This window comes from Tenrec ecaudatus, chromosome 18 (genome assembly GCF_050624435.1).
Source record: "Tenrec ecaudatus isolate mTenEca1 chromosome 18, mTenEca1.hap1, whole genome shotgun sequence".
In the NCBI taxonomy this organism is placed as follows: domain Eukaryota; kingdom Metazoa; phylum Chordata; class Mammalia; order Afrosoricida; family Tenrecidae; genus Tenrec; species Tenrec ecaudatus.
Genome location: NC_134547.1, coordinates 57,737,191 through 57,748,309, shown reverse-complemented (window position 1 = coordinate 57,748,309; position 11,119 = coordinate 57,737,191). Strand labels below are relative to the sequence as shown.

General features: G+C 53.9%; 1 protein-coding gene across 1 annotated transcript; it reads left to right on the top strand.

Annotated features, from left to right (window-relative positions):
• The first annotated feature begins 845 nt into the window (after nt 1-845).
• On the top strand, nt 846-9,627 carry LOC142431750 (carboxylesterase 3-like). Its single transcript, XM_075536716.1, has 13 exons — nt 846-927; nt 1,435-1,639; nt 1,728-1,866; nt 2,017-2,150; nt 2,617-2,770; nt 2,847-2,951; nt 3,175-3,282; nt 3,549-3,689; nt 6,396-6,476; nt 7,762-7,909; nt 8,988-9,137; nt 9,274-9,352; nt 9,435-9,627. The coding sequence occupies exons 1-13, from the start codon at nt 846-848 to the stop codon at nt 9,625-9,627; spliced, it is 1,719 nt and encodes a 572-aa protein (XP_075392831.1).
• Nucleotides 9,628-11,119: the final 1,492 nt, after the last annotated feature.

Below are 11,119 nucleotides of genomic sequence, written 5' to 3'. Positions count from 1 at the left end.
TGGGAGACCCCCTCCAGAGCCAAGCAGACCCCTCCATGGGGCAGCATCAGGCGCCAAGGCCACCAGGCCCTCAGTATGTCCACACAGTATGTCCTCACTCCAGCCACTGGAGGGCACTCAGGAGCACCACTGCGCACAGATGCCAGGAGAAGCCCCCGGGCTCCGAGGGAACAGGGACACAAACACTTTAGAGGAGCAGGGGTTGAGCACAGGGGCTCTGGCTCTTAGATCAGATCTTCTGAGATCTGGAAGGGGTTCAATGTTGTCCATAGGGAACTTCCTGCTGTCCTCCGCAAGCCTCCGGAGGCATCAGGGCCAATAGAGGGGAGGGCTCTGCTTCGAATCCTTCACGCGAGGCTCCTACAATTAGTGGGACTACACAGTCACACCCCCACCCCACCCGCTGGGCCTCTGCAGCTCAGGACGCGGGATCAGAGCTTCCTGGTCCAAAGGTGAGCAGTTCTGTGAGGACACCCCCTTTCACAGACACCACACCCCCAGGCAGGCCGGTTGACACTGAGCTTTATTCCAGGGCCATCAGTGACCCTTGGCTTAGGTCGGTGATACGGGCATCTTGTGGTGTGTAGCCAGGAGCACAGAATCGCTGGCAGGAGCGCTGGGGTTTGCATCCAGGCCTGCAGAGAACAGGCTCTTCCATGTGCCAGGGCACCTGCCATTCACACAAGTTGGGTCCTCTGCCCAACCTCGCCTCTCCTGAGTGGGACTGGGCTCAAGCCAGATGGGCGTGCTGGCCTTACACAAGAGTCCCTTTTAGAGTTCAGGCAGACTGAAGAGAAATCTCACAGCACCGGCCACTCTGACCGTCATTTGGGGAGAACGGGAGCATGGAGATTAAGGTCAGAGTGCGGGCAAAGGCCCAGGTCTGGGTGGCCTGTCTGCTTCTGGCACTCCCCACCATGCCCACAGGTAGGTCACACCTGTCAGGCCTGAGCTTCTGACAGGTGGGAGCCCCTGGGAGGAGGGGATATGAGTGTGGTGGGGAAACTGCATGGAGAGCAGCCAGTTCAGTAAAGTGCTCATCAATTGAAGGGGGCATCCTCTGCTGGAGGGGGAGGGTCTTTGCCTTGCCCACCTCATGTATCCTCACAGCAGCCTGGCCAAGGTTGGTGCCAGCTAGTCAAAGAGAAACTTAGTGTTCAGAGAGGGCAGGGGCTGAGCCAAAGACAAACAGCAGGACTCAGGGCCAGGAGAGCCTAGTTCCTCCCCTTAGGTTTGGTCTGGAGTGCCATCCACTGAGGCCAAGGCAGGGAAGAAGGAGTTCAGGGGGACCAGGGCCTGTCTTACAAGGCAGCAGCAGGTGAGGCCACAGGGTTGGACGTCGCAGGCCCTAGGAGTGCTGCGTGCATGGAGACCAACTGTTGTCCACCTCTTGACAAAGCTGTACACTCACCAGGCCCACTGCTCCGTCCTCAGATCCCGGAGACCCTCCGCCTGAAGTGCTCACTGCCCATGGTCTAGTGCGAGGCTGGCAGGTGGCCGTGAAGGACACAGCCCTCCTTGTGGATGTGTTCCTGGGCATCCCGTTTGCCCAGGCTCCAGTGGGATATGGCCGGTTCTCAGCCCCACGGCCAGCGCAGCCCTGGGATGGCGTGAGGGACGCCAGCATGGAGCCCCCAATGTGAGTACCTGGACAAGGGGGGCATGCAGGCCAGCTAGAGTGTCCAGCTGCTTGGCTGACTGGCTGTCCGTGGCTTCTCTGGCCACAGGTGTATGCAGAATGTGGAGAAAATGAACAACTCCAGGTTCCTGTTGACCGGAAATCACAGGGTCTTCTCCATTTCCGAGGACTGTCTGCTGCTCAACATCTACCGCCCAGTTGGGGGCACTGCAGGGCCCGGGAAGCCGGTGAGCAGACTCAGGGCCCGTCCACCAGCCTGCTCAGCCTAAGCGCCACAGGCCCCTGGATGCCCCAAATCTCTAGACGTGTCTGTGGCTGGTGGATAGGGAATTGGGGTCCGGGGACCAAGGTTCATGGTCACATGGCCATCTCTGCAGGTCATGGTTTGGATCCATGGTGGTACATTTATGACTGGCGCTGCCACCTCCCAGGACGGCTCAGCCCTTGCTGCCTTCGGGGACGTGGTGGTGGTCACAATCCAGTACCGCCTTGGGATCCCCGGCTTCCTCAGGTGAGAAGAATGCCTGGAAGACTGTGTGGCTCAGGGAGGAGAGGGAGGCCCAAGGCCGGAATGAGGCTCTTCAGGCATGGTGTGTGGCCCTGAGCCCTTTGCCCTCTGTTATCTGTGCAGAGGAGGGTGCTCTCAGAGGCCTCACCCTGGGAAGGACGCCAGCTCATGGCAAAGTTGACCATAAACACAGTCCATTGGGCACACGTTGTTCTCCTGAGGTGGGTCAGGGTTCCAGGGTGGCTTGGCACAGAGAGCAGCCACCCTGCACACCCTGCAAACCTGAGCTGGCTGCCTGACCAGGTGGCCGGCCATCACCCCATGTAGTGTACCCACCATGGTTCAGAGCACGTCCAGCCCCAGGAGCAAAAGGGACCCGGTGTCCTGGGTGCTGATTCAGAACAATCCTGCAGAGGGTGTCTGCCAGGGAAGGCTGCCAGGTCTGACCACTGCCCTTCCCTCCCGCCAGCACTGGGGACAGCCACGCCCCAGGCAACTGGGGCCTCCTCGATGTGGTGGCTGCACTGCGCTGGGTGCAGGGGAACATCTCCCCTTTCGGGGGCGACCCCAACTGTGTCACCATCTTTGGAGGGTCTGCAGGTGCCATGGCCGTTTCTGCACTGGTGAGTGTGCACTCAGCGTGGGGTGGGCACTGGGGTCCCTGTCCCCTTGGTCACTGTGTTCTCCCTGCCGCCCCAGGTCCTGTCCCCGCTGGCTCAGGGGCTGTTCCACAGAGCCATTGCTCAGAGCGGAGTCATCACCATACCAGGGTTCCTGAATCCCAACCCGCTGTCCCTGGCTCAGGTCAGAGTCCTCTTCACTCCCCAGAACCCAACCCCCATGCGTGTACCTGACCCCTCGCCCCAGGGATCAGAACGCACACCCTGTGGACAGAGCCAGACCACTAGCATGGAGACAGCATAGGGACCATGGGAGCACAGGGGGAACAGCGATTGCAGTCACAGAGGGCAGGCAGGCGGAGGCGAGTGGATGGCCGAGGGAAGAGGACCTTGTTGGCTGTCCCCAGACCTTCGCAGACACCGTGGCCTGCAGGTCCAGCTCCAGCATTGAGATGTTGCAGTGCCTCCGGCTGAAGCCAGCTGAAGACATGGTCCTTACCGATGAGTCCCAGAAGGTACACCTGCCTCCTTGGGGACAGGGGTGGGCCAAGGCTCAGAGGGGTCAAGTCTTGTTCCACAGGAGCAGAGAATCAGTTAGGTTCTGGGGTGAGGCCTGGGTCAGCCCCTAAGGGGATAAGGAGGTGAAAGCCCGACTAGACAAGGGACCGGTGGAGGGCCATGGTTGTCCTGAGAGGAGCCCGGGATCTAGGGCAAAGGATAGCAGAATGCCTGGCTCCCACTTGGTTCTGACTTGGTGGCCCTGCCTTGCTTTCACCTGCAGAAAGTGAACTTTATTCCCTTCACTGTGGATGGTGCCTTCTTTCCCAAGAGCCCTAAGGAGCTCCTGGCAGAAAAGCAGTTCCAGACGGTGCCCTTCCTCCTGGGTGTCACCAATCACGAGATGAGCTGGCTCATCCCTAGGGTGAGTGTCCTCATGCCCTGTGCCCTTCATGGGCCTGGACTCACTGGTCAAACTGCCCAGTGAGGTTTTCCTGGCTAGCACCTTCCTGGAAGCAAATCACTAGACGTTTGTTTCAAACTGGGTGGGTTTGCACCACCAACGTTGGGGTTAACCCCCAGCGACAAACGTCGTACACTACCCACATTTGTTCATATCATCACTATCTACTCCAGAATACTTTATCTTTCCTGAAGGAAACCCGTACCCATGAGCAGTCATTCCTTCCTATGCCTCTGCATCCACTCATCGATGTTGTCTCTGTGGATTGGCTCTTGATGGACACTGCGTACAGACAGAATCATACAGGACATGCCTTTTTGTATTTGACTTCTTGCCCCAAACACGCTGTGATCCCTTTCAGAGGAGCTGGTTGTGACCACTGGACAGATCTAGTTCTTCTGCTCTCAGGGTCATGGGGAATGATTTCCTCGATTCCATTAATCCATGGGCTTAATTGTAGCCATGTGTCTTTGGATTTCTTTACTCCTCGTTCTCCTGTGCAGGGAGGGACCCATAGTTGCACCCTAGATAGCCACTCCCAAGTGTTGCAGGCCCAGTGGGCGCTGACCAAAGTAGGGTGTTAAAGACATTGTCTTGTGGACCATGCTATGCCAACTGACCTTGACCTTCCCAAGGTCATGGTTCTGAGTCCCCAGGCCCCAAGATTCATTCTTTCAAGTTGGGTTATGTCTAAGAATTTTTCATCATTTTGTCCCTTGTATACTCTATCACATTCTTGGACATATTTGTAGCATAGGGAAAGAACTTCTGCTAAATTCACATCTATCTGTGGATTTAGTCCCCCTGTCCTTCCTGCAGGCATTTCACTTAGGGCGTCTATTTATGCATCCAGCCATCGATCAGCATCCTTTAGAATATAACAGTATTGACCTGTTTTTTTGACTTTTGTAGTCCCTCCGTGTCTTCCTTTGCTCACACCACTTTTTGCTTCATGTGTATTGCTTTCTCCTTCTCCAAAGTTAACACATGCTTACCCTCCAGCCAGTAATTTACTTTCCCTTCCTCCCCCTCTGCCCTCGGTGATCATCAAAGAACGTTTAGTTTAGTGTGACCATGCTTCCTGATGTTTCCCATATGATGCTTGTTCTTTTGTGACTGCCTTGTTTCATTTCACATACTGACCCCCTGGATCTTCTAGGCCGTGAGATACTTTGTGCATTCATGGTCCTTCTTCGGTGCTGCATAGTATTCCACGAAGTGGGTGAACCACAGAATGTTTACCCATTCCGCCTTCGATGGCCATCGAGGTGCTTTCCATCTTTGAGCTACTGTGACCAGTGCTGCAAAGAACATGAGTGTGCAAGTATGTCTCTGCATCGTGCCTCTTCTTTCTCTCAGATAAGCATGAAGGAGAAGGAATGCTCGATCATATGTTATTCCTATTTCCAATTTTTAAAAGAAGGGCCACCCCATTTTTCACAGTAGTTGTACCATTTTACAATGGTTCCATGGAGAGGATGAGGCATCTCGTCTCTCCACATGTGTCCTCTTCATGTTGCAGTGAGAGGTGTCTCATTGCTGTGTTGGGTCACATCTCTCCACTGGCTAATGATGGGCAGCCTGTTTTTCACATGTTCCTTGGCCTCCTGGATGTCTTCTCAGCAGAAGTGTCTTTTCTTTTTTTTTTTCTTTACATTTTTCTTTTAATCATTTTATTAGGGGCTCATACAATTCCTATCAGAATCCATACATGCATCAATTGTGTAAAGCACATTTGTACATTCATTGCCGTCATCATTCTAAAAACATTTGCTCTCCACCCAAGCCCCTTTTTTCAGGTACTCATGTTCCCCCTCCGTCCCCGCTCCCTCCTCCCTCATGAACCTTTGATAATTTATAAATTATTATTTTGTCGTATCTTGCTCTGTCCCACGTCTGCCTTCCCCCACTTTTCTGTTTTCTGTCCCCTAGGGAGGAGGTCACATGTATATCCTTGAAATTGGTTGCCCCTTTGCAACCCACCCTCCCTCTACCCTCCCAGTATCGCCGAGAAGTGTCTTTTCATGGGTGACTTCTGTCGATGGTTGAATGAGGTTACTTTTCTTGTTCTTGTTGAGAGGTTGAAGTGTGACATTGAATAGTTCTAGGCCAGTAGTGATTATTCCAGGCCGGGGCCTCCAGGTGTGTTCACTCATTTAATCCTCACAACAGGGCTGAGAAGCAGATATTTTTTTGCATCCCTCTTCTACAGATTAGTAAACTGTGGCACTGAGAATATAAGTATCTTGTCCCAGATCATGCACCCAGTAAGTGTCAGGGCTGGGATTTGAACGCAGGCAGTCAGACTCTGCAGTCTACGCTCTTAAAACTGGGTTCCTATAAAAAGATGTTGTGTGCTCAAGCTTTTCTGTAGCCCTTGTGCGGTTGGTTTTGGGGATCTTAATGTTGTTCTATGACAATGTGGGCAAAAATGATCTCTCTCTCTCTCTCTCTCTCTCTTCCTTTCCTTGGCTTCCTCTCCTTGTGTTAGTTGTCTGTTCTATTTAGTGCTGTTTCCCTTCTCTCTCTCTTGCTACTTCCCTTCTGGTGGCCTTTGGGTTTTGACAGTCTAGAGTGTCAACACAGGGCTCTGTCTGCTCACCTGACTGGGGCTCTGCTGGGGCACAGTGGTCAGGTTGCACTGAGACAGACTTGGTGTCCCTGCAGGACTGGGGTTTCCTGGATCAGATTGAGCAGATGAGCCCAGAGGACATGCTGACAACCTTGAGGCCTCTCCTGGCCAGAATGGTGAGACAGATGTCAGGGGGGAGGGGGAGGAGGAGGCCAGGGGTGTCCCACCCAGCCCAGTATGCTCACTGCCCCTACCTTCCAGCTCCCACCATTGCCCACCAACCACCAAGTCCTTGGTCCCAATGCTGAATTTCAGTTCCCTCCAAGAATCTTCTAGATACAAATTCAAACTGGATTCTCATGGGAATATTATTATCAACATTGTCATCATATTAGAGAGATGGCCACTTAAAGGGTGCCTTCTAGGTCCCAGCCCTGTACTGAGTCTAAGAATAAGTACTTTATCTCCTTCAATCCTCAGGAAAATAATGGGAAGTGGGGAACTTCATGAAGCCCATCATACAAACGAGGAAGCTGAAGCTTAATGTACCATGGTGGGGAAGAGGGTAAAGGGCCAAGATAGCCCTTGAACAAGCTCTTTAGAGGTCACGTTGTCAGGTGTGGAGTTAGATGGCCCCGGGGCCATTCGCAAGCTGAACTCTGGCCCACTGGCCCACAGTCACCCTAACATTTCTGAACCCACTCCTTTACCTGTCAAGGAGGAGGCTACTACTGACTCAAGGAGTCCTGGTGGACTCGTGGGCGATGAGTCCGGCAGCCAACTGCAAGGTCAACAATTGAAAACCATCAGCCATTCCTTAGGACAAGGATAAGGCTTTGTACTCCTGGAAAGAGTTGCAGCCTCAGGAACGTAAAGGGACAGTCTACTCTGTGCTATAGTGCATCATCAGTAGAGATCTATTCAATAGCAATGGCTAAGGAGGAAGGACTTCCCACTGGGTCGGAGTTGCAAACAGACTGGATGCTGCCTAAGAAGGGGCTCCCAGGGAGCTGGTACCCAGAGAGGCTCAGTGGATATACCTTTTCAGCCATGGAACACCTGAGGCTTCTCCATCCACACACCTTCTTCCTTGTTCTCTGGAGAATAGAGAAGACTCATGTATTCTGTCACTGATTCCCATGAACTGAAATGGAGCACCCGCCCAGAGCCAGCCCACCTGTTGGTGATTTCACACACAATCCTACTACCTGCACTGACTCAGAGAGATTCACTGACTGGGGTGAGGTCCCTCAGCCAGACAGAGATCACTGACCTGGCCTTTGACTCTGAGCATGAGCTCATCATTCCCACAATCCACCGAGAACCTCCAGTGACAGAGGATACAGATACACAGAGTGACACCCTGGGACATGGAGGCCAGGCAGGAAGGGTGGGTTTCCCAAAGAGGATCTTACATAAACTTGGGACCCTAACAGACCCGAGCCTGGTTTTCTGCCCCAGGACATCCCCCCAGAGCGGATGCGCACCACCATAGATAAATACGTGGGCAACAACTGGGGCCCAGGGACCAAACGTGATGCTGTTCTGCACTTGCTGGGTGATGGCTTCTTCAACTTTCCCGCAATGAACTTCTCAAGAAGCCTCCGAGGTGAGCTTCACCCCATCTCTCTGCCCCTCCTCTCAGTCTGACCCAGGAACCGGGTCATCACTGGGGACTTGACTGTGATAGGAGACGGGCTCTCCCTGAGACCTGGGGCCAGCACGTTGGGAAGCAGTGGCCCAGAATGAGAGCCGGCTGTGGAGGGCACTGGGAAGGAGAGCAAGCCCACACTCTGAGAGATTGATTTGACTTGTCAGAGGTCACTCTGCAGGCTCCACAGTAGCAGATGTATATTTAGAGATGAACTTCTTCCTTTGGGGGCACTTCTGGGAGAAAAGTCTTGCGTCCCCACAACCTGGACAATAAGCCCTGACGGTCCTAGGATGGCACAGGTTTCCCCTGGTACAAACCCAGGGCACGGTATGTGATTCCTCTGTGCAGGCGTGCTCCTCTGTAAGCTGGGATGATAGGCGCTGTGTTGGGCGGTGCTGTCTAGAGCAACATTGAGACCCACACCAACCCAGCCTGGCAGAAACACGTGCACAGTGACTATCCTCTATGCCTAACAAAGAGCTTCCTGTCAGGAGGTACCCCAATCCAGGGGACAGCCATGTGTCTGAGGCGGGAGGGGCCTGTTCAGACTCACGGAGCTACACGCAGACACAGTGAAGGGTAAAGACGGATGCAGAAAGGGTACAGCCTGCTGAGGTGAGGCTGCCCCAGGGCCAAGGACAGAGTACCCGCAAGCAGAAAGGTGAAGGGCAGAGAGAGGAAGGAGACATCTCACTGTCTCTTACAGAAAAAGCACACCCCCAAAGAGGCTTCAGCAGACTGTGACCTGATGGGGACATTGGACTCCAGCCCTCCACTATCATCCAAAGTTCAGTGGACATAAAATCTAATTGCCATCGCAGTCTCACTGGAAGAGAGCTCTGAGCAGTAAATGGATTGTCCCAACAAAGCCCACGGCATGGTGCCCAACACTGAGAGAGCGCTAAGAGGGCTCCCAGGTCACCTTGACTCATAACCACCAGCATGATTGGCATGAACACCATGGGCCTGTTGGGCCAAAGGCAGGGTCTGATCAGGCTGTGGTCGCCTAAATCTGATCCTGCCCTTTCTGCAGATTCCGGGATGCCTGTCTACTTCTATGAATTCCAGCATCGACCCAGTTCCTTTGCGAAACTCAGGCCAGACTGGGTGAAAGCTGACCATGGGGCTGAGTTCACCTTTGTGTTCGGGGGCCCCTTCCTCGTGGACGAGAGTTCCCTCCTGGGTGAGCACAGACCTGCAACCCTAAGCAGTCAGACATCCGGAACAGGGGAGGGACTTTTAGAAGCATAGGTAATGGAAACACCTGGGTGCTCTCTCGTTGCCACCTGTCCCTGATACTGGTCCATCCTTCCCACCAGCCTTCCCAGAGGCCACAGAGGAGGAGAAGCAGCTGAGCCGCACCATGATGGCCCAGTGGACACAGTTTGCCCGCACAGGGTGAGTCTATGTGACAGACCTGGGTCACTCAGGGTCCACCCCAGGAGACCTTGCAGGACACCTACTTCTTCCTTCCTTCTAGGGACCCCAATGGTGTGGGGCTGCCTACGTGGCCCCTCTTCACCCAGTCAGAACAATATCTGCAGATCAGCACAAAGCCACGCACTGGCCAGAAGCTAAGGGAATCCTGGATGCAGCTGTGGGCAGAGATGCTCCCCACCAAGACTGCGCAGTGGGAGCAGAATAAGGACAGGGCGGCCCAGGAGGAGCTCTGAGACATGACCTGGGCCTGCTGGGGTTGGGCCACCACAAGGGATGACAGAATGTCACAAGGAAACCTCCTTGTCCCCTGGCTGGTGGACTCTTCTACCTTGGCTGCCATGTTTCATGTCCTTAAACAGGCTCAATCCCTCCTAGATTGGTGTGGGCTCTCTTTTGCTATGTCACCAGGTTACCCCCACCTCCCACCCTTGAGCCTTTGCACAAGCTCCTCCCTGTCCGTGTAGTACCTTCCCCTGACTGTGATGACCACTTCTAGTTCATTTTCAGCCTCTTTCTGCATGCCTTCCTCCAGAATCTCTCATCTGCTGTCTGGGGACTGAGTGGTTCTAAGTCTTGTATGTTACAGCAGAGCGCCTTAGCCTAATGCTTCCGTGTCTGTGTCAATCTGCTGACCCAAGGAGGGCTCATGGAGACAGAATCATTGGTGTGACCCACTTCAGTGTGGCCTCACCTGGTCTGGGCAGGACACAGAGTCAGGGATGCTGAGTACATGATGCCATGATGACTAGTGAGTGAATGTGTTTGGCTGGGTTGACTAGAGGCTCAAACCCACTGGCAGTCATATATATATATGAAAGAGATTTATACTAAATATCAAGAAAATGGCCCTTCCTGTGTGACTCTAGTCTGTAAGTCCATTACTAGTCCATTTGTCCCTCATCAGACTCACACAACCTCACGCAATGATGCGGAATGCTGGAAGATCTCATGTCAGTGGGTACAGAGTCATGTGGATCCAAGGTCAGTGGAAACACGGCAGGGCATTGGCTGCTCTCAAAGTGGTCAGCAGACTCCCAGCAGGCAGGAAAGCATTCACACGATCCTCCTTATGAGGAACACCTTCCCAAGGCAGCACCATCAGCTGTGACCTGATGGACTGGGTGGATTCCACCCCTACACTTTCACTCATCTTCATGTTGACAGAAAATCATCTCACTACCTCAGTGAGAGGAGGAATGCCTGCGACACTTGTTGATGGTGGCTTTGGACTTGAACATAGGCCCTTTAGGGGCCAAAGCCATGCTCATTCCTCCCAGAGACTGGGTCCAGGGATGTCTGAGGGACTCCCGGGATATCAAGCTGGTCCCCCCTAGAGCAGAGCTCCATCTCAGAGTGCTCAGACTAGGGCTGGGGACAGCCTTGGGCCATGGCTCCCCCTCCTGCTTTCTGCCCAGCCTTGGCCCCTGAACAGCAGGGTCACGCCACCAGACAGAGTAATGAAGCCAATGCTGCCCACCACCCTGTCCAAGAGCCTCCATCCTTTGTGGCTTGACTGGTTTCCTCCATCCCTTTCCAGCTGGGCAAGGCAATTCTGGGGGGACATCAACTACTTCACATAATGCCCACAGGTTACAGGGGGCAGAGGATTTGTGGGCTAGTGTGGCAGGCAGGCTGTTGTCACAGAGGAAAGAAGGGGCCCAGCCACTCAGGTTGCACAGGGTCTCAGAATGGGGGTGTGGCATTCACATAACCTCCTGTCCACTT

Excerpts from the sequence above, each read along its gene's own strand:
- LOC142431750 (XM_075536716.1), top strand. The coding sequence starts at position 846 with ATGGAGATTAAGGTCAGAGTGCGGGCAAAGGCCCAGGTCTGGGTGGCC. Across the intron at positions 7,910-8,987 it reads CTTCTCAAGAAGCCTCCGAG|ATTCCGGGATGCCTGTCTAC; the intron begins GTGAGCTTCACC and ends CCCTTTCTGCAG. Across the intron at positions 9,353-9,434 it reads ACACAGTTTGCCCGCACAGG|GGACCCCAATGGTGTGGGGC; the intron begins GTGAGTCTATGT and ends CCTTCCTTCTAG.